This window comes from Tasmannia lanceolata, unplaced genomic scaffold, assembly GCF_043159265.1.
Source record: "Tasmannia lanceolata isolate RefF3 unplaced genomic scaffold, GAP_Taslan_0.1 ptg000036l, whole genome shotgun sequence".
In the NCBI taxonomy this organism is placed as follows: Eukaryota; Viridiplantae; Streptophyta; class Magnoliopsida; order Canellales; family Winteraceae; genus Tasmannia; species Tasmannia lanceolata.
In genome coordinates, this window is record NW_027518713.1 from 7,017,189 (window position 1) to 7,038,565 (window position 21,377).

Genomic DNA, 21,377 nt, shown 5'->3' on the forward strand with positions numbered 1-21,377 from the left:
TATTGATTCCTGAGTTTATTTTAGTTCCTGGGGTTATGTTGGGATGGGATGAAAAGGCAATCATTACAAAAGTGGGATTAAAAAATTCACCCCACAAGTAATCATTACAAGAGTGGGATTAAAATAAACCTAGTGGTAAAAGGCAACCAAACATGGGATGGGACCAAAATTTAACTAACTCTCCCACATAACTCCCACGAGCCAAAAAGAACCCGGCAACCAAACAGAGCATTAGGGTTTCAATGGTTGCATTGGGGTTTGAAAGGGTTTTATTTAGGGCTTATGAAATTGGAACCAGTATTCCATGGAAGTTGGATCCATGGAACCAAATATTAGAAAGTTGGAAGCAGTATTCGATGGATCCTCTATCTAGTAATATTGGTTCCAACTGTGTAATTTAAGGTTCCCTGGATGCGCTAATCAGTAATCTGTTCCAACAGTCTAATATGTGGTTCCAACTGTCGAAATTGTTGTTCGAAAGGGTTTCATTTGACTTGGTATTTCAGCATTTTTTATTTTCGGTGTGAAAGGGTTTCATTCAATGCGTTTCATTCACTTGGGGTTTCAATGGTTTTGAGTGGTTTCAATGGTATGCATGGATCTTCTCTGCGGTAAAGAGTGGTTTTGTTTGAAGTTTGTAAATGTTTTTAAATTCAAGTATCTATATAGTGTTCCATGTGTGTAATAGTAATTAAATGTGGTTTGAAGTGTGTTATACTGCATCGTACTTTAGTGAATGGAATAATAGTGTGTTTGAAGTTTGTTTTCGTTCAAGTATCTTGTCCTGGTTTCTGCAGAGAAGAAGTGGAAGTGGTTCCCTTTTTCGTATTTGCAACCCCCTAAAAGTGTAAGCCAAAACCCCAATATAGAGATCATGCCGCGCACAAAGAACGCGAAGAAGACTGCCACTGTGCCCCAACGCTCTTCCAGCCGCAAACGGAAAGGGAAGGCTGTCCGTGAGCCCTCCCCTCCCTCACCTTCCTCCGAGGAAGCCGAATATATGGGCGAAGGAGAGGAGGATGTCGAGGTCGGCTCCGTAAAGGCGGCATCCTCCGTCCGTCGTATAGAAAGGAAGGGCATATTGCGAGGTAGGAAAATCGTCTTTGAAGATCTTGCCGCATATGATGTTCGATCCCTTTTTGTGGCCTTTGGATGGGTCAATTTTCTCGGAGTACATTGCGATTCATACCCGACTCTTGTGAAACAATTCTATGCCAATTATAGAGTCGACGAAGATTATAAGTTCTTCCAGTCCACAGTCAATAATAAAACCTTTCGCATGACCATGGAGAAGTTTTGTGAAGTCGCCTCTCTTCCCACCACAGGCGACGAGAGTTTCTTTTGGCCCGGTACCATGGATGACTTTGATCGTTATATGGTTGATCCTGTCACTGCTTATGGGGAGCTTGGTTGCAAACCCCCACCTAATGACGGGTCAACCAACGTGTCCTACAATTCCCTTAGCCGTAGGTGCAAAGTCCTACACAAGATTCTGATCAGCAATATCACGCCTCGCGGAGGTAATAGTGACATGGTCCGGCCTTTTGAGGCGTTTATTATGTATCGACTTCTAAAGGGCTAGCCCCTTCACCTTGGCTATATCATACTTAGCTTCATGGAGGACACCAGGACAAAGGCCTTGGCTAGTCTACCATTTGGGATGCTTCTGACACGTATCTTCCAGCATGAGAAGCTGATCGAAGGTAGCGAAGAACGCGTTCGTCCTTCTAATCCAATGAATCGTACAACTATAAAGGCAATGCGACTTGATGACCAGAGGCCCGCTCCACCACCTCGTCCGCAGGCTCAGCGTGTACCGGCAGAGGAGCTCGTTGCACATCGTCAGTACTTTGACGAGAAGTTTGCTGCGCTTTCTCAGCTCCTTGCATCTCATCGTGAGGACCATGTCGCGACACAGCAGGCTGTGAGCGCCCTACGCACCGAGGTCTCCACCCTCCGGCAGGAGTATGGGACGTCATTCAGCTCCCTCACTGAGCAGGTTTCTTCACTCAGCGAGTTCGTCCGCCGCCTTCTGCCCCCAGATCATTAGGTTGTTGCTGCCGATGAGAACTGTACATGATCCCTATGCAGTTATTTACTTTTTGGTTTACTTTTTTTGGCATGTATATGGATGGTATGTTATTATGGTTGATATTATGGATTAATGGATGGTAGGTATGTTATATTTGGGTTTGATATGTTATTATGGATGGATGAATGGATGATATGTTATTATGATTGTTCAATTTCTCTGTCTTGGATGACTGGTATGTTTTCATGGTTGTTATGAATAGCAATGGTCCTACTAATCCAATGAATGGTACAACTCTAAAGTGACTTGGGGATATTTGTGAGGCCTTTATGGATAATTTTGATTCTGTTTACCTGTGCATGGGACTAACACTGTGTTTCAAGTGGTTGTCGCTGCTTTGTACAGATTGTGTTTAACTTAAGGATACAAAGGTTCCCATTTCTTTCGTTGCGGGTTCGTCATGGTGATTAACTTCTCCATTTCCATTTGCATCTCCTTAACTTTCTACCTCAACTGTTTCCTAATAGCTTTTTTTGCAGGCCAAATATGTCTTCTCTAGATGCTGTCCTTCCCGCTTCCAGGAGTCCTTCAAAACGTTCCGGTTACATGATGCGCATAAGAATTTGATAAATGAGACCCCATTCAGAGATTTGGTACTACACAAGAACCTCGAGGATGTGGAGTTGCGAAGAGGATTTTGTCGACATTGGTGAGAAAGTGGGATCCGAAGCGGAAAGCATTTAGATTGGGGAGCATTGTAGTTCCTTTTCTAGTTAGTGATGTAGCCAAAATATTAGGCTTAACTATGAGAGGGAAGAGGGTGCAACTAGATTGGGATAGCATCACAACGGTGGATGGTTGGAGGTTTCGGCTTCCAACAGCCACCTTCGAAGAGGTCGTAAATGTTATTCATGCGGAAATGGATTCAAATGAAGAAGAGTCGATAAAGTCCACAGTGAAACATTTGATATTGTTATTTTGCAGTACTGTGTTGTTCGCACAGAGGGATCACAAGGCATGTTCTTGCCTATTCCCTTATATTGATATGGGGACTATAGGAGATGTTGCGTGGGCTTATCTCATTCATGAATTCTTGGTCCTGTCCTTAAATTCACATGCTGCACTTGGTGGGAAGGGCCATATATTGGGTTGCTCTATCATTTTACAGGTAATTTTCCATTCATGCCTTATAGTTACTTGTTTCTAAATTATTAGGAGTGCGTAAATAATGTAGCCGCATTTCAGGTATGGGTATTTGAGCATACCACGTTCTGGGTACCTGATTACCCTGATGCTTATCCACGTCTATTTAAGTGGATCGGTGAGGATACGAAGAAGACGGAGCATAGAAAGTTGATTGACCGTGTTTGTGATGGGATGGTAAAACCAACTGAGGTGAGAGATTAATGTTAATTGGTCGTTGTATGTATGTATGTCTTGCGTGTTGTTTTATTACATTCGTATTTGTAATAAAAAAAATATGACATTTATTTCAGGTGGTTCTGATGGTTAAAACTATGGCGAGAGAGGAAGCCCTACTGCTCGGCCAGGTTGAGGCCGACGTTGTTAGTGCTGTAGAGGCTTCAGTGGGGGATTCGATTGGGGCAATTGCGCCTACAGTGGGGGATGCGATCGGGCCAATTGTGGCATGTAAGGGGAGAGAACGAAGAAGGAGAGGGATGAAAGTAAGAGAGGGACTTCTGAATGCGATCGGGCCAATTGTGGCATGTAAGGGGAGAGAACGAAGAAGGAGACGGATGAAAGTAAGAGAGGGACTTCTGAATGCGATCGGGCCAATTGTGTCATGTAAGGGGAGAGAACGAAGAAGGAGACGGATGAAAGTAAGAGAGGGACTTCTGAATGCGATCGGGCCAATTGTAGCATGTAAGGGGAGAGAACGAAGAAGGAGAGGGATGAAAGTAAGAGAGGGACTTATGAAAGAAGTAGAGGAATCTGCATCTCATAGTTCTTCGTTGGAGACGATAGAGAAACTTGAACGTGAAGTGAGGGAGCTAAAAAGTGAAGTGGGGGAGCTAAAAAGTGAAGTGGGGGAGCTAAAAAGTGAGTTCAGTCAGTTGAAAGGGACAGATTCATTGAAGAAGAAAGATGTACAGTTATCGGGTGAGGAGGAGAAGGTAGTGAAGGATAAAAAGAAATATAGTCGAAGAAAGAAGAAGCAAACAAATGATGATGAAGAAATGGATAAAACAGGACATATTGAAAAGAAAGATGGGGACGTTGGGATAGGGAGTGATAAGGGACGTTCGGAGGGTGGATTAGTAAAAGATCCAAAGACGATGGATATTGTAGAGTTTGGGTATGATGTTGGGAAAGATGTGGTTGTTGATCGAAAAGACGAGATCTATATTAATAGTCAAATTACAGAGGATGACCGAGAGGCTGCAGCTAATATAGTTGCTATCTTGCTTGACACTCCCGAAATGAAGAGTAAACAATGGAGCATTGAAAATAATGTAAAGCAACGTCGAAGGCGAACAAGACCTAGTAGAGCAATGAGATCGCCATATTACATAGGCCAGCGGAAATTCAAGGATGCTCTTGCCAAAGTCACCGGGCCTGCAGCGACCAAGGTGGATGCATTGGCAGCGCTACAACCTTGGTAAATTCCTTATAACTTAGATTGTGTTGGAAAGCCCGTTTCATTTTTTGGAACTCTATCTTCTCCGATCAAATTCATAGATAGGTTGTTTCAGTAGAATGATCTGAGCTAAGGTCCATAGAGGGAGATGACTTTTTACTGGATTTGCAGTGACAAAGTCATTCAAAGTGATGGGTACTACATGTGTAAAGAAGACTTGCTTCTACTAAGCGATCGTAGAGGGTGGTTATCATCTCCGGTAAGATTTTATGTTATTTCTTAGATATGGTTCATTGAGTAACGTAAAGAGTGAGCGCACATTTCTTATTAAGTTCCTTCTCGTTGACCAATGGTCTGTTTTGTAGATCGTTAATGTATATACAGACTACTTGAACTCGCGGGACGAATGTTTGCGAAAAGAACAAAAGGGAGCATGCATTTCCCTGACTACCCATCTAGCTGTGAGATTCAAGTGACTTACATTACAAGTAATGATTTCTATATTTGAAGCTGCCGGCAATTATAACATTTCTTTTCGTGGTTGCAGCAACTTATAATAACCGATAGATGTGAAAATCCTGAAGTATGTTCCCGATTCGTACAGCGTCTAGAGCATATCTCAGTTAAAGAGCTAAGAAAAGTACTCATTCCAGTCAACATAGATTTGGTTCATTGGGTTCTTCTACTCTTGGATATGGGTCAGTGTACCTTCGCTCTTTACGACTCGCTAGTCGCTCGCACGGATCCTACAAGGGTGCAACCCCTTGTGAGTACTACCCTAAGTCCAATTTCGTAAGCCAAATATTAATTTCTGCTGACTACCTGCATAACGTACTGAATTATTGATTTGTAGGTTGATTACCTTGTTGAATGGTTCAAAAGGGTGAAAGACATTGATATCAGTGCATTCCCCATTGATGAAGTCGTTGTTCGGCCCATACAAAATAACGGGTGATGTAACTTCCAATTACTTGAGTTACGGAAATCTACGTAAACGATTAATTCTAATTCTTATTGTTGCATATTCTTCATGTTTTGCAGCTACGATTGTGGGCTATTCGTTTTGAAAGAGATGGAATACCTCAGCCGTGACGCTAGTTTGGATTTCACGCAGAAAGATATTACAGCTATGCGAACTTCTCTATTTTCTGAAATGTTAAATGGGGTGTATGGGAAAGTATCCATTTAACTTTTGGGAGGAACTGATGTTGTAACTTTATAGCAGGCACTCAGGTGTAAGTAATTTTGGGACAGTGAGGTATGGATTGCCTCTGGAAACAAATTTTTTTTTATTGCACTCCATTCTGTTACATGTGGGATGTGATAAGCTAGTTGGTTGTACGAACCCAAATCCATTCCCAATGTGATTGGTTTTCTTAGAGCGAAGATCAACCTCTTCTCCCATGTCGAGGGATGAGTCAGCCCTCCTTTCTACTGAAATACACAATTCTTGGGTAAATTTCATCATCGATTTGAAAAATGGAAGATTACAAGGTATTTATATCAAATAAAACCACTTAAGAGCTAAGGGACCTAATCTTATAACTGTTCTAAAGATAGGATGAACTAACATTTATAACTCCACTGACAATTAAAAGCAACATGAGATCATTCGGGAGTCCGATTGGACCGTCGGAATACCGATTCGGATGTCCGACGATGCATTCGGACTCCCGAATAATGGCCAGTGAAACCCAAAAAGTACTGGACATCCTTCGGGAGTCCGATTGGACCTTCGGAATTCCGAAGAGGAAGTCCGACGATGCATTCGGACTCCCGAATGATGGCCAGTGATACCCAAAAAGTATTGGACATCCTTCGGGAGTCCGATTGGACATTCAGAATTCCGAATCGGGAATCCGACGATGTATTCGGACTCCTGAATTATGTCCAGTAGATACCATAAACTACTAGAGATCCTTTAGGAGTCCGAAGGAACTATCGGACTTCCGATTCCGAATTCCGACGACGCATTTGGACTCCCGAATGATGCCCAGTTGGAACAAAAAAGTACTGGACATCCCCGGTGATGCCCAGATTGGATGGCAATTCTACTTGCATGAATTCGGGAGTCCGAATTAATCGTCGGACTTCCGGATAAGACTTCCGAAGGTTGTTTCGGACTCCCAAATAAACCCAGATTGGAGACCAACTCTATACACAGAGTGAGAAAGAGAGAGAGGATAGAGAGATAGAGACATAGAGAGAGGTCAACATAAACATGGCAATAACAAAACAAAAGTGTTGAAGCAGTTGTTCGAAGATGAACAGGGTGTATCCAATAGCAATTAAAATTGTGGTTCCAGACAAAATTATTCAACCAGGTGTTCCAAAATTGTGGTTCCAAAAAATGTACAGTTCCGGGCAAGTAGTAGATACAACAACGTATAAATTGAACAATTTTCATGTGAGAAAGTATCATGTGTAGTAACAAGGTTCCCAAAATCATTGCCACTTTTTACAATTTTCGTGTGAGTAAGTATCATGTGTAGTAACAAGATTCCCAAAATCATTGCCACTTTGTACAGAAAAACCAACAACTCCATCCCTAAGTAAAGAAAGGAGGTGCGAAGGACACTCCGGACCTACAAGAGAAAGTTGGTACAATCAATAACAATTATGGGTTTAATATGAAAATCATATCGAGTGCGTAATAATGAAACATACATGTTCTGTGTAGGTGCGGATGGACCGATGGGAGTCATATTTAACTGACGATTTACGAGGGGAGGATTTTTACACGTTCTTTTGTTATGTCCAGGTTCCCCACATGATTTGCAGTTGTGATGTATTCCAAATTGCAGCCCTCTCTCTATTCGTACTTTTTTCGGTCGTCCGGGCTGTCGTCTTACTCGCGGTGGCAATAGTACTACTAAATCATTGGATGGCTCGGGCCATTGTGTTTGATCTAAAGTTGGATGAATCACCTCCTCATACGTACTCCGATATGTTGAAGCCAAAAACCAATCCTGGCAGTATTTATATCGGTCAAGCTTATTTAATCCCATAGCTGCTATGGCATGCCCACACGGCAATCCCATCGTTTGGAAAAGACCACACGTACATGTTTTCTTCTCTAAATCCACACTATCCGTATGAGTGGATGAGAGCACTTCATATTCATTCCAACTACACGCGCGGGGTAGAAACTTACTACCAAACAAACATGATCTGTCCAACCACTTTTCTGCTCTATGAGTTAAATGCGTTTTCCATGTAGCCGCAGCTTTCCGGCGAAACTGGAAGAAGTCTTGTACTTTCCATCTAGTGTGATCAACTAGAGCAGCAATCGGCAACTCCCTTGCGCCCTTCAATACGTTGTTGAAGCACTCTGCTGCATTAGTGGTGAGCACATTCCACCTGGCCCCTTTAAAATGTACATTAGCCCAATTTTCTTTAGGAATATCAGATATCCATTTCTCTGCTTTTTCATTCTTTGCTTTTATGAGTTCCATCGCCTCCTTATGGTCACTCTCCCTTAAGGCATATGCCGCTCTCGAAAATAGTTTACAAAGTTTTTGACTCTTAAAGGTCTTCAATAGATTGGCATTGAGGTGACGAATACAGTAGCTATGGTATGATCCCGGTAATGCTTCAGCAACAGCTCTAACCAGACCCTTCATCCGATCGGAGGAAATCGTAAATTCATTGTTGTTTTTTTCTATTGGCATCACTCTCTGGCAGAGTAAAACAAGAAACCATAGCCAACTGTCAAAGTTCTCGTTCTCAACCACAGCAAAAGCTAACGGAAATAATCCACCATCACCATCTACAGTTGTCGCAGGTAATAAGATTCCTTTATATTTCCCCCGCAAATGTGTCCCATCAATTAGTATCAGGGGTCTAACTGTGCGACTGAACGCACGGATGCTGGGGCCGAATGACCAAAATAAACGACCAAATGTGTTATCTCCACTAGCCCATAGTTGCCGGGTTCGGTATACACGCATAATGGTGCCGGGATTACATCTCTCCATCTCCTGAGCATATGCAGGAAGGATGCGGTAAGAAGCCTCCGCATTTCCACACATAATTTCGTGTATAATGACCTTCGCATTGAAAGCCTTCGTATAGCTTAAGGTTATACTCCACTTATCCTTGACGTATGCTCTTATCAAACTAGGTGTCACGTCTCCTGGACGGGGAAATAACCCTAGGCAGGTTCCAGCTGCCCAAGATGCTGTGGCAAGGGGATGATCATTACCACTCATCGTACTTGAGCATGTATGCTCTGGCACAAACCTGTTCACCCTGACAGAATCCAGGTAATTTGTCCTAGTAATTTTGAAAGGACAACTTCCATTCTTGCATCTAACAACATACTTTGTAGGTTTTGAGTCTACTGGGACGAATACAAAACGCCTATCAATTGCATACTCTCTAACTTTGTTCTTAAATACTTTAAAATTCGGGAAGATTCCCCCCACCTTGAACTCCTCAAGTCCTATTCTCCCCACATTTAATTCATCCACAACCATTTCATCTACTTCCATCGGCTCCCTTGTATACGTATTACCGAACGGGTCGCCGATAATGTTATGTACACCATCCTGGTCTCCGATAATGTTATCTACACCATCCTCGTCCCCGATAATGTTATCTAAACTATCCTGATCATCTACACCATCCTGCTCTTCTCCGAATCGGCTGTCATCGTCCTCATCAAAGTCGTCATTGTCCTCATCAAAGTCCTCATTACCATCCTCGCAAATGGCATCATTAACATGCATATCACTATGAAAATCCCTACTGAACCGTGCATCGTGCCTGTATGGTAAGGAAAGGACTAGGTTAGAATGAAATTCAATGAGAGAAAAATATAACCTCCCAACTAAATATAATTTCTTTAATTTATTACATGGAAGTGCTCTTATGTTCAGTTGTATCTTCCTCTGTCTCATTAAAAATTGGATCCTCATAATCTTCATCCAAGTCTACTGAATATCTGCCAACCCGATCAACAATTAGAGTAACAATAATGGAATCATAAATTCATCAATGGAATCACAATTCAATACACGGATAGTACCTATTGTTGGTATGTCCTTCGCCATGTTGTCTTCGTTTGCTGGGAGCTTCAGCTGCAATAGGTGTTGCTGACACTGCACGAACGGAATTATTTTTGGGACTCAAAGCAGGTTCGATTGGAGTAGAAGCTTCATAATGTTCATTTATCTGAACTACATTTCTGAGCAATGAAAATTTCCACATGAGATAATATTCTAATGGAATGAGAATTTAAAGAATGCCAAAGTCCAGCTGACTTAATATTTTACCTCTTCATGGGTGCAGATATAAATTCTCCAACTCTGTACTCTTTACGTATGTACAGGCTGATAGAATTAAAGAGGCTATTCTCAAAAACCATCATCACCATACCTAGGTCATGATCATTTCGAATGTCGCATAACACGATTTGATATGGATCCATGACATATCGACATTTTATAGATAATGACACGCGACATCCAGTGGTCCCAATCCTTTGGTGAATTAGAGACTGAAATTCCAGAAAATTTATATGGCGATTCACAGTTAAACACATTTTCGTCCCGCCAATATATTCGAATGATACTTCATCCTTCAAGTACCCATCAACGTGTAACATAAAAGAAGCCCTGTTTTCCACCATTTTTGCACACCCTGTTTCGATCAGAACCATTATTAGTACACTTATCATATTAATTGGACCAAAACATAACTATTACACTTTTCGAACCACATTGTATAAGCCGAAACCACTACGGAACCACATTTTCTATGGCAGAACCATTACGACACCACATTTTTCACACCGAAACTATTAGGGAATCACATTTTTCACAACGGGACCAGTAGGTAACCACATTTTATAAGCCGAAACCAGTAGGGAACCACATTTTCTACGTCGGAACCATTACGGAAACACATTTTGCACCCCGAAACCATTAGGGAACCACATTTTTCACCCCGCAACCACTAGGGAAGCACATTTTATAAGGCGAAACCACTACGGAACCACATTTTCTAAGGCGGAACCATTACGGAACCACATTTTACACCCGAAACCATTACTGAACCACATTTTACACCCCGAAACCATTAGGGAACCACATTTTTCACAACGGAACCAGTAGGTAAGCACATTTTCTAAGCCGAAACCACTACGGAACCACTTTTTCTACGTCGGAACCATTACAGAACCACATTTTTCACCCTGAAACCATGGGAACCACATTTTTCACAACGGAACCACTAGGTAACCAAATTTTATAAGTCGAAACCACTAGGGAACCACCTTTTCTATGGCGGAACCATTACGGAACCACATTTTAGACCTCGAAACCATTAGGGAAAAACATTTTTCAACTCTACACCAGTGGGATGCCCATTTTATAAGCCCACACCACTACGGAAACACATTTTCTACTTCGGAACCATTACGGAAACACATTTTTCACAACGAAACCATTAGGGAACCACATTTTACACCCCGAAAACATTAGGGAACCACATTTTTCACAACGGAACCAGTAGGTAAGCACATTTTCTAAGCCGAAACCACTACGGAACCACTTTTTCTACGTCGGAACCATTACAGAACCACATTTTTCACCCTGAAACCATGGGAACCACATTTTTCACAACGGAACCACTAGGTAATCAAATTTTATAAGCCGAAAGCACTAGGGAACCACCTTTTCTATGGCGGAACCATTACGGAACCACATTTTAGACCTCGAAACCATTAGGGAAAAACATTTTTCAACTCTACACCAGTGGGATGCCCATTTTATAAGCCCACACCACTACGGAACCACATTTTCTACGTCGGAACCATTACGGAAACACATTTTTCACAACGAAACCATTAGGGAACCACATTTTTCACCCCGCAACCACTAGGGAAGCACATTTTATAAGCCGAAACCACTACGGAACCACATTTTCTATGGCGGAACCATTACGGAACCACATTTTATACCTCGAAAACATTAGGGAACCACATTTTTCAACCCGAGACCACTAGGGAACCACATTTTTCACCCCGAAACCATTAGGGAACCACATTTTTTAGAATGGAACCAGTAGGGAACCACATTTAATAAGCCGAAACCAATACGGAACCACTTTTTCTATGTCGGAACCATTACCGAACTACATTTTTCACCATTAGGGAACCACAGTTTTCACCCCGGAACCACTAGGGAACCACATTTTATAAGCCGAAACCACTACGGAACCACATTTTCTATGGCGGAACCATTACATAACTACATTTTTCACCGCGAAACCATTAGGGAACCATAGTTTTCACCCCGGATTCACTAGGGAACCACATTTTATAAGTTGAAACCAGTACGGAACCACATTTTCTACTTCGGAACCATTACAGAACTACATTTTTCACCCCGAAACCATTTGGAAACCACAGTTTTCACCCCATTAGGGAACCACATTTTATACCTCGAACCCATTAGGGAACCACATTTTTCAACCGGAACCAGTACGGAACCACATTGTATAAGCCGAAACCACTACGGAACCACATTTTCTAAGGCGGAACCATTACGGAACCACATTTTTCACAACGGAACCAGTAGGGAACCACATTTTATAACCCGAAACCACTACGGAACCACATTTTCTAAGGCGGAACCATTACGGAACCACATTTTTCACCTCGAAATCATTACGGAACCACATTTTTCACAACGGAAATAGTAGGGAACCACATTTTATAACCCGAAACCACTACGGAACCACATTTTCTATGGCGGAACCATTACGGAACCACATTTTTCACCCCGAAACCAATAGGGAATCACATTTTTCACAACGGAACCAGTAGGGAACCACATTTTATAAGCCGAAACCAATACGAAATCACATTTTCTACGTCGGAACCATTACAGAACTACATTTTTCACCCCGAAACCATTAGAGAACCACAGTTTTCACCCCGGAACCACTAGGGAACCACATTTTATAAGCCGAAACCAGTACGGAACAACATTTTCTTCGTCGGAACCATTACGGAACCACATTTTTCACCCTGAAACCATTACTGAACCACCTTCTTCACCTCGGAACCCAGAAGGATGCCCATTTTATAAGCCGAAATCACTAGGGAACCACATTTTCTACGTCGGAACCATTACAGACATTTTTCACCCCGAAACCATGAGGGAACCACATTTTTCACCCCGCAACCACTAGGGAACCACATTGTATAAGCCGAAACCACTACGGAACTACATTTTCTACCTCGAAACCATTACAGAACCACATTTTATACCTCGAAACCATTAGAGAACCACATTTTTCAACACGGAACCACTAGGGAACCACATTTTATAACCCGAAACCACTACGGAACCACATTTTCTACGGCGGAACCATTACGGAACCACATTTTTCACCCCGAAACCATGAGGGAACCACATTTTTCACCCCGCAACCACTAGGGAACCACATTGTATAAGCCGAAACCACTACGGAACTACATTTTCTATGGCGGAACCATTACAGAACCACATTTTATACCTCGAAACCATTAGAGAACCACATTTTTCAACACGGAACCAGTAGGAAACCCCATTTTATAACCCGAAACAACTACGGAACCACATTTTCTACGGCGGAACCATTACGGAACCACATTTTTCACCCCGAAACCATGAGGGAACCACATTTTTCACCCCGCAACTACTAGGGAACCACATTGTATAAGCCGAAACCACTACAGAACTACATTTTCTATGGCGGAACCATTACAGAACCACATTTTATACCTCGAAACCATTAGAGAACCACATTTTTCAACACGGAACCACTAGGGAACCACATTTTCTACGACGGAACCATTACGGAACCACATTTTTCACCCCGAAACCATTAGGGAACCACATTTTTCACAACGGAACCAGTAAGGAACCACATTTTATAACCCGAAACCACTACGGAACCACATTTTCTACGTCGGAACCATTACCGAACCACATTTTCTACGTCGGAACCATGATGGAACACACTGTCTCCAACTTTGTCCAAAGCGAACGTGCAGATGTTTCATTAGACACATGATGGAACACACTGTCAACTAACCATTGCCTAATATGTCCAACAACCTTTCTATTCAATTTTTGCCAATCCTTATCAGACATGCCAGTTGGCTTGGCCTTATCACCTTCAATGGGTTCATGCAAATCCTTACAAAATAGAATATCCTCCATCTTTGGTTTCCAAATCATCCAATTTGATCCAGTCAACTTTATCATAGTTCCTGAAGAACTCTCCATCTCAATCCACACAGACAACTATGCTTCCAAACAACCACGGCTTTGATACCACTTGTTGGGTTTTTTGCCAAAGAAAACCCACTTAAATTACAAAGCAAATAAATATGTGGATAAAAGAACACTAAACAATCAAGAGAGTAATCACACAAGAGAACACAAAGATTTACGTGGAAAACCCTCTAACGAAGAGGGAAAAACCACGGGGCGAAACCGACGAAATATCCACTAATCAAATAAGTAATAAAACGTCTCTTTCTCAAGTTCTCACCCGAAACTTGAGACCATACAAGAAATAAGAGATATAAAAGGTTACCTCGTTGCAAACAACGAAACCCACTTTCTCACAAAAAATTACCCACTTCGATCTTCAACTCGAAGAAGCCCAAATCCTAACGAAGTCTCCGTGCAACGAGAGGATTCAACGGTGTGGTGAAAAGCTTCAAGAAGAAACGCTAAAAAAAAATGGGTTTTGATTCCGCACAAAACCTCCAAAAAGAGCACCCAAGAAAAACCCTTGTTGTCTTTTTCTTCTTCTTCTTCTCTTCCCTCTCTCTTTCTTTCTTCCTTTTAACGTTTTTGCTAAAACGTCAACACCCACCAACAGCCCCTTTTTTTCCCTTTTTGGGTTTTCTCAAAAACCCTCACACACACACGGCCACACATCCCCCACCGACTCTCTCACTTTGCCTTTATAATTGGGAAACATGGGTATCCTCTTTTAATCGGATATGTGACGTGAGAGGTTTCGAGACTGTTACATTTGGTTCCAAGTGTTTCAGATCCAACCCCTCCACAAGAAAATGAAAAAAGTTGAAACTCTAACTGTATAGATTTCAAAAATACCTTCTCAGGATTGCACCACAATTTCCGACGACAAGGGGAAGAATTCCGGCGGCAAAGGGACTGATCCCGGCGACAAATATGTGCGTACCGACGAGAAATGTGATATTTCAGGCGAACGGGAGAAAGAAGAAAGAGAGAGAACGGTGAGAAAGATGGGTAAAAGCCTTGTTTTTAAAACATAAGGGTAATCTTGTCATTTCCCCTCCATGACCGTACCTGACTGCCCCTCTTTCCTTATTTTGAAATCTTTGCCCTTTATTCACAATATAACTAAAAGTATACATTTTTTTAATAATTTGCCCTTAAATAATTAGAGTATGAGGGGAAACCCAAAAATCTTATTCCATTTCGAATTAATATAGACCCCAAGTCGGTCCCACATTAGAATTTTAAGAGGAGAGAGAGAGAGTTGGAAAGTATCTAGAACATGATATGCCTTCTTTTTTTATACGAGAGAGAGAGAGAGAGAGAGAATTGTTTCCTAAAAATAAATCGTCAAATCCTCCTTCCAAAACCGGCAGAATGCCTGCTTTTATGAAACTTCCCAAATCTCCCTCTTGAATATAACTGCCATTTTAAAGCTTTGTCTATGCTAAAGATAAGATGCAAGTGGGTCCCACCTCTAGAATTTGAATTCCACTTCAATCCCAACACAAACGATATTATAGATAGAAGCAAATTGTTGGGGTGAATTAATCTCAATGTTGACCGAGCCCTTGGAGGAAAGAAAGAGAATGTCGTTTGATTTTTTTACTGGAGTTAAAAGATGTAGGAGGGATACAAGATAAGGAGAAATTATATGATAAAAGGCCATGTGAACATGTACCCATCATCCCATCCTTGATATTTGATCAAATAGCAAGTCACATTTTTAGGTGCTGTTGTTTTATCAAATATGAAGGGTGGTCCATCCAATGTACTACCTTTACGTGTTTATACATCCTTACATCATACAATAACTTCAAGACAAGAAAAATCTCAAAGTGGGTCTATTTCTAAATTAGCATCCAAAGATCCCTTTGCTTATTAGTCTTTCTAATAAAATATTAGAATTCGAATCGGCATGGGCAACTCAAAAGGAATCTAAGTGGGATCCAAATAGTTTCTGATGGGGTATAAAATAGCAACCTATAGCAGGCCGACACCTCTCCAGGGGTATTATGGTAATTACCTCAGAGTAGGTAAACTCAAGCCTATAACAGGCCGACACCTGTCCTGGGGTAGGTAAGCCAACCACCCTCTATAAAAGGGCTTTCAAAGCTCAAACCAATGGGTAGAAAAATCTCAACCAAACCCTTAAAACTAGCTCTGCACTCCTGCTCATACTGACTTGAGTGTCGAAGGGCCTGTCCGGAGTAACGACTCCGGGTTGGTCTTCTGACCTAGTTTGCTCTTGTGCAGGACTCAGCTCCTTCACCTCGATCCCGCAGAACTCAGCTTCTTCACTTCGGCTCCTCGGGTCCCTCAGCTCAGCTCTGACGTCACTGCCATATCTGTTACCGATTTTTGGCCTAACAGATTGGCGCCATCCGTGGGACCGCAAACTAAAAGCTGTTCAAATCCCCTTACAAAATGGCAGGACGGAGGAATGCGCGGGTACCAACTGCACGGACTACTCGAACCGTGCTACCTCGCAGGACCCGGAGCGAGCGAATCGCCTCACAGGTGGTGGCTACCTCTGCTACAGCCGAATAGAGCCCGGCTCGTTCGGAACACCTCAATCACACGCCCACTCCGGATCAAGTTCAAGCTCTCTTTCAACAGATGACGGCCCTTGTCGGTCAATACCAGCAACTAATCCAAGCGCCTCCCCAACATCCGCCAGAACCTCCACGACCTGTAAAGGAAAGGTCGAACGCACATAAGGGAGAGTCAGCGCGCCACGGTGAAGACCGAACTCACCACTCAAGGCAACTCCATCACTCCAGAGCCAGGCATGCCCAGACAGAGCCTCACCGCCGCCGGAGGTCGCGGTCCCGCTCTCCACGAAAGCACCAAGCCCATGAAGACCGCATACAGCAAGATAAATCCAGGCCTCGTCGAAAGAGTCCGGAGAGTCAGTCCGGCTTTGTGGCGAGCTCGTCAGTGGAGAGAAACAGGTTGCCGGACCAACCAGACCGTAGAGCTGATCCGATGCTACGAAGGATGGAAGAAATGGACCACCGCATAGAAGAGCTGGCAAAAGATCAGAGCCAGCCTGCTGCGCGGGCGTTCTCCAGCAGAATGTCGTTCACCGACGATGTCATGAGAGCCCCAGCGCCCAGAGGGTTTAAAATGCCAACCGTCCCACAATATGACGGAAACACTGACCCTGTGGACCATTTGGAGACGTTCAGAACGATGATGCTCCTCCACGGAGCGTCTGATGGCTTCCTCTGTAGAGCATTCCCGACCACACTGACTGGTGCGGCCCGGGACTGGTACTCCAGGATCAAACCGAACTCCATCAGCAACTTTGAAGATTTTGGAGATGATCTGGTCTGCCATTTTATGAGCAGTCGTAGGCTAAGGAAAACAACAGCATCCTTAATGGCCTTGCGGCAGGAGGACAACGAACCTTTAAAGGTGTTTGTTAGCCGTTTCAACAGGGAGGCACTCCAAGTGCCGAATTTGGATCCCTCAGCCGCCATGAACGCGCTCCTCGCAGACGGTAGATCCAACGATTTTCGACGATCAGTGGCTCGCCAAAATCCGCACTCACTGGCGGATCTGATGGCCGGAGCTGAGGAATACATAGCAGTGGAAGAGACGCTGGCCGCCCTGGATTCAAACCGGAGGAGAACTTCTGAGGACAAGAACCCTACCAAGCAACGTAGGGACGATAAGGCCCCCAGAAGAGACAAGTCCCCCCAGAGGAAGGGAGAAAACTTTACCCCTCTCAACACATCCCGGAGACACATACTGGCCGCAATCAGAGAAGAAGAGTTTGTAAGGTGGCCGACCAGAATGATCTCCAAGGGAAGTAAGAGAGACAAGTCGAAGTACTGTCGGTTCCACATGGACCACGGTCATGACACAGATGAATGCTGGCAACTCAAGAAAGAAATTGAGCTGCTGATTGGTCGGGGATACTTGAAAAAGTATGTCAGAAGTGACAGCCACAGAAAAGAGCACAGAGAGAAGAGTCCTCAGGACCGGAGCCCTCGACGGTCACAGCCGCCCCCTGCCCGGAACCAATCTCCTCTGCCATCCAGCTCACAGCAAGAGACGCACCAATCCCAGCCAAGGGGGGTCATCGGCACGATTATGGGCGGACCAGCCGCTGGGGGCACATCATCTGCCGCTCGCAAAGCATATGCATGCCGAGTCAACGTCGTGCACACATGCAGCAAAAAGATGAAGACGGAGAATGAGATCTCCTTTTCAGACGCGGACCTCGACAACCTGATACTGTCACACGATGATGCCCTGGTCTTAACCATGCTCGTCGCGAACTGGGAGGTAAAGAAAATCCTTGTCAACAACGGGAGCTCGGCAGATATCTTGTACTATCATGCATTCCAGAAAATGATGATAGGTGACGACCGTTTGAGGCCCGTAAACTCTGATCTGTTCGGTTTCTCAGGGGAAGTCGTGAAAGTGGAAGGACAAATTGAACTCCCGGTCCTCGTCGGAGAGCCGCCCTGTCAAGCCTTCGCAATGGTCAATTTCCTGGTAGTGAGGGCCACTTCGGTCTATAACGCTATCTTGGGACGACCCGGCCAGAACCTGATCCGCGCAGTCGCTTCAGCATATCACCAGAAGATGAAATTCATAACGCCAAACGGCTTGGGAGAAGTCCGGAGAGATCATCCCCAGTCCAGGGAGTGCTATGCAATGGCGCTTAAGGGCAAAAATGCATTGGAATCGCTGCCAATTGAGCTACTCGATCTGAGGGACGAAGCCCAGGGGACGAAGCCCGCCGAAGACCTCATCTCCATCCCTCTGTACAAAGATGATAATGAGAAGGTCGTTCAGATTGGCTCCTCTCTAGGCAGCAGCACCCGGCATGGTCTCACCTAGTTTCTTCAGGACAATGCAGACGTCTTTGCGTGGGCTCCCGTTGACATGCCCGGCATAGACCCGGAGGTTAGCACGCACAGACTCGGTGTTGACGCTACCTGCAGGCCGGTAAAACAAAAAAGAAGACATTTCGCCCTCGAGAGGCAACAGGCGATAAAAGAAGAAGTGGAGAGGCTCTTAAGGGCTGACTTCATTCGAGAAATCCAATACTCGGACTGGCTGGCAAACGTGGTCCTGGTAAAGAAAACAAATGGAAAGTGGAGGACCTGCGTTGATTTCACTGATCTGAACAAAGCTTGTCCCAAGGACAGCTACCCGCTCCCGAAAATCGCTCAGCTCATTGACGCCACCGCAGGTCACGAACTATTGAGCTTCATGGACGCCTTCTCCGGATACAACCAGATCAGAATGTATGAATCAGATATACCGAAGACTTCCTTTGTGATGGATCAGGGGACCTACTGTTACCGTGTCATGCCCTTTGGCCTAAAAAACACCGGGGCCACGTATCAGAGGCTCGTGAAGAAGCTCTTTTAGAATCAGGTCGGCCATAACATGGAAGTCTATGTCGACGATATGCTCGTCAAAAGCTGAAGTGCACAAGATCATGTGTCTGATCTGAAAGAAACATTCCAAGTCCTAAGAGAGCATAACATGAAGCTCAACCCCACCAAGTGCACTTTCGGTGTTAGCTCGGGAAAGTTCTTGGGATTCATGGTAAGCCAGAGAAGGATAGAGGCCAATCCAGAGAAGATCAAGGCCGTGGTGGAGATCACTCCACCGAAAACCATCAGAGAAGTGCAGCGACTAACAGGAATGGTTGCCGCACTGGGGCGCTTCATCTCAAAGTCTGCAGAGAGGTGCCTGCCATTTTTCAACGTCGTCAAAGGACTCAAGACCGCACCCTAGACGGAGGAGTGCCAGACTGCATTCGAGGAACTGAAGCAGTACCTGCCCTCTCCGCCGCTGTTGACAAAGCCGGAACCGGGGGAGGAGCTGCTCTTGTACCTGTCCGTGAGCCCCATGGCTCTAGCAGCCGTCCTAGTTCGTGAGGAGTACAACCAACAAAAACCGGTCTACTATGTCAGCAAGGTCATTCATGATGCCGAGATCAGGTACCAGCGAGTCGAGAAGTTGGCCTATGCCTTAATCATGGCAGCTAGAAAATTGAGGCCGTATTTCCAAGCTCACACAATAAAGGTCATCATCGATCAACCGCTCAGGCAAGTTCTCCACAGACCAGACACCTCGGGGCGTCTTGTAAAATGGGCCGTGGAGCTGAGCGAATTTGATATCAGGTACATGTCTAGACCAGCGATAAAAGCTCAAGTGCTGGCAGACTTCGTGGCTGAGTTCACCATCCCCCAGCAGATCACCAAATCCAAAATTGTCCAAACCCCAGCTGTGGAAAAGGTAATCATAACTGAGGAGCGAACAGAAGATGGGACTGAAGCAGAAATCATCCCCGTACTAGAATAACAGGATCCATCAACCACCGAACTGCTCTGGGAAGTGTACGTTGACTGATCTTCGAGCAAGGGTGGCTGTGGAGCCAGTTTGGTTCTCACCGGGCCTCACAACTTCACAATAGATTATGCCCTAAGGTTCGGATTCCGCGCGTTCAACAATGAGGCAGAGTATGAAGCCCTCCTGGCCGGAATGAATCTCGCAATCCAGACCAGTGCCCAAAGGCTAAAAGGGTACTGCGACTCCCAGCTGGTTGTAAACCAGATTCAAGGGGTCTATGAGGCCCGCGACGAGCGTATGATCAAATACCTCTCCAAGGTCCGCCAGTTAGCCAGCAAGCTCAAAAGTTTTGAGGTCATCAGAATCCCCAGAACAGAAAATACAAAAGCAGATGTGCTGTCTAAACTCTCCGCCTCCGGATACACCACTCTCGGGAGCATATGTATGGAGTTTCCACAGAAATCCAGTATCGAAAATGAGGCCGCTGAAGTAATGCAGGTGGAGCACGAGTCCTGCTGGATAGACGAAATCATTGAATACCTGCGCAATGGTAAACTTCCCGAAGCCAAGAAGGAAGCCCGCAAAGTGACACAGAGAGCAGCCCGGTTTTCCCTCGATGGTGAGAGCTTGTACAAAAGGTCGTACACCTTCCCATACCTAAAGTGCCTCCGGCCAATCGACGCCGCATACGCCCTGCAAGAGACGCACGAAGGGATTTGTGGAGAACATCTAGGGGCAAGGCCCTAGCAATCAAAGTGCTGCTAAGAGGCCTGTACTGGCCTACATTAAGACAAGACGCACTAAATCTGGTCAGAAGGTGCGAGAGATGCCAAAAAATTTCTCCCACCATCCACCAGCCTGCTGTATCCATGGCCCCTATTATCAGCCCACTCCCCTTCACAGTATGGAGGATGGACATCTTGGGCCCCTTTCCACCAGCCTCCGGAAGACTCGCGTTCGTAGTAGTTGCCATTGATTATTTCACCAAGTGGGTAGAGGCCGAACCTCTAGCCCAAATCACAGAGCAAAACGTGCAGAACTTCTTTTGGAAGTCGGTGGTTTGCAGGTTCGGGATCCCCCGCATCTTGATAACAGACAACGGAAGACAATTCGACTGTCGGAACTTTCAAAAATTCTGCTCCGACTTGAAGAT

At 44.5% G+C, this 21,377-nt stretch overlaps 1 protein-coding gene across 1 annotated transcript; it reads left to right on the top strand.

Annotated features, from left to right (window-relative positions):
* Positions 1-19,780: 19,780 nt before the first annotated feature.
* Positions 19,781-20,971, top strand: LOC143859723 (uncharacterized). The gene is made up of 2 exons (XM_077370374.1): positions 19,781-20,170; positions 20,297-20,971. The coding sequence occupies exons 1-2, from the start codon at positions 19,781-19,783 to the stop codon at positions 20,969-20,971; spliced, it is 1,065 nt and encodes a 354-aa protein (XP_077226489.1).
* Positions 20,972-21,377: the final 406 nt, after the last annotated feature.

What these genes read in the sequence shown, in the direction of transcription:
- LOC143859723 (XM_077370374.1), top strand. Translation starts at nt 19,781, where the DNA reads ATGGCTCTAGCAGCCGTCCTAGTTCGTGAGGAGTACAACCAACAAAAA. An exon ending in AAACCCCAGCTGTGGAAAAG is followed by an intron (nt 20,171 to 20,296) that starts GTAATCATAACT and finishes TCTTCGAGCAAG; the next exon opens with GGTGGCTGTGGAGCCAGTTT.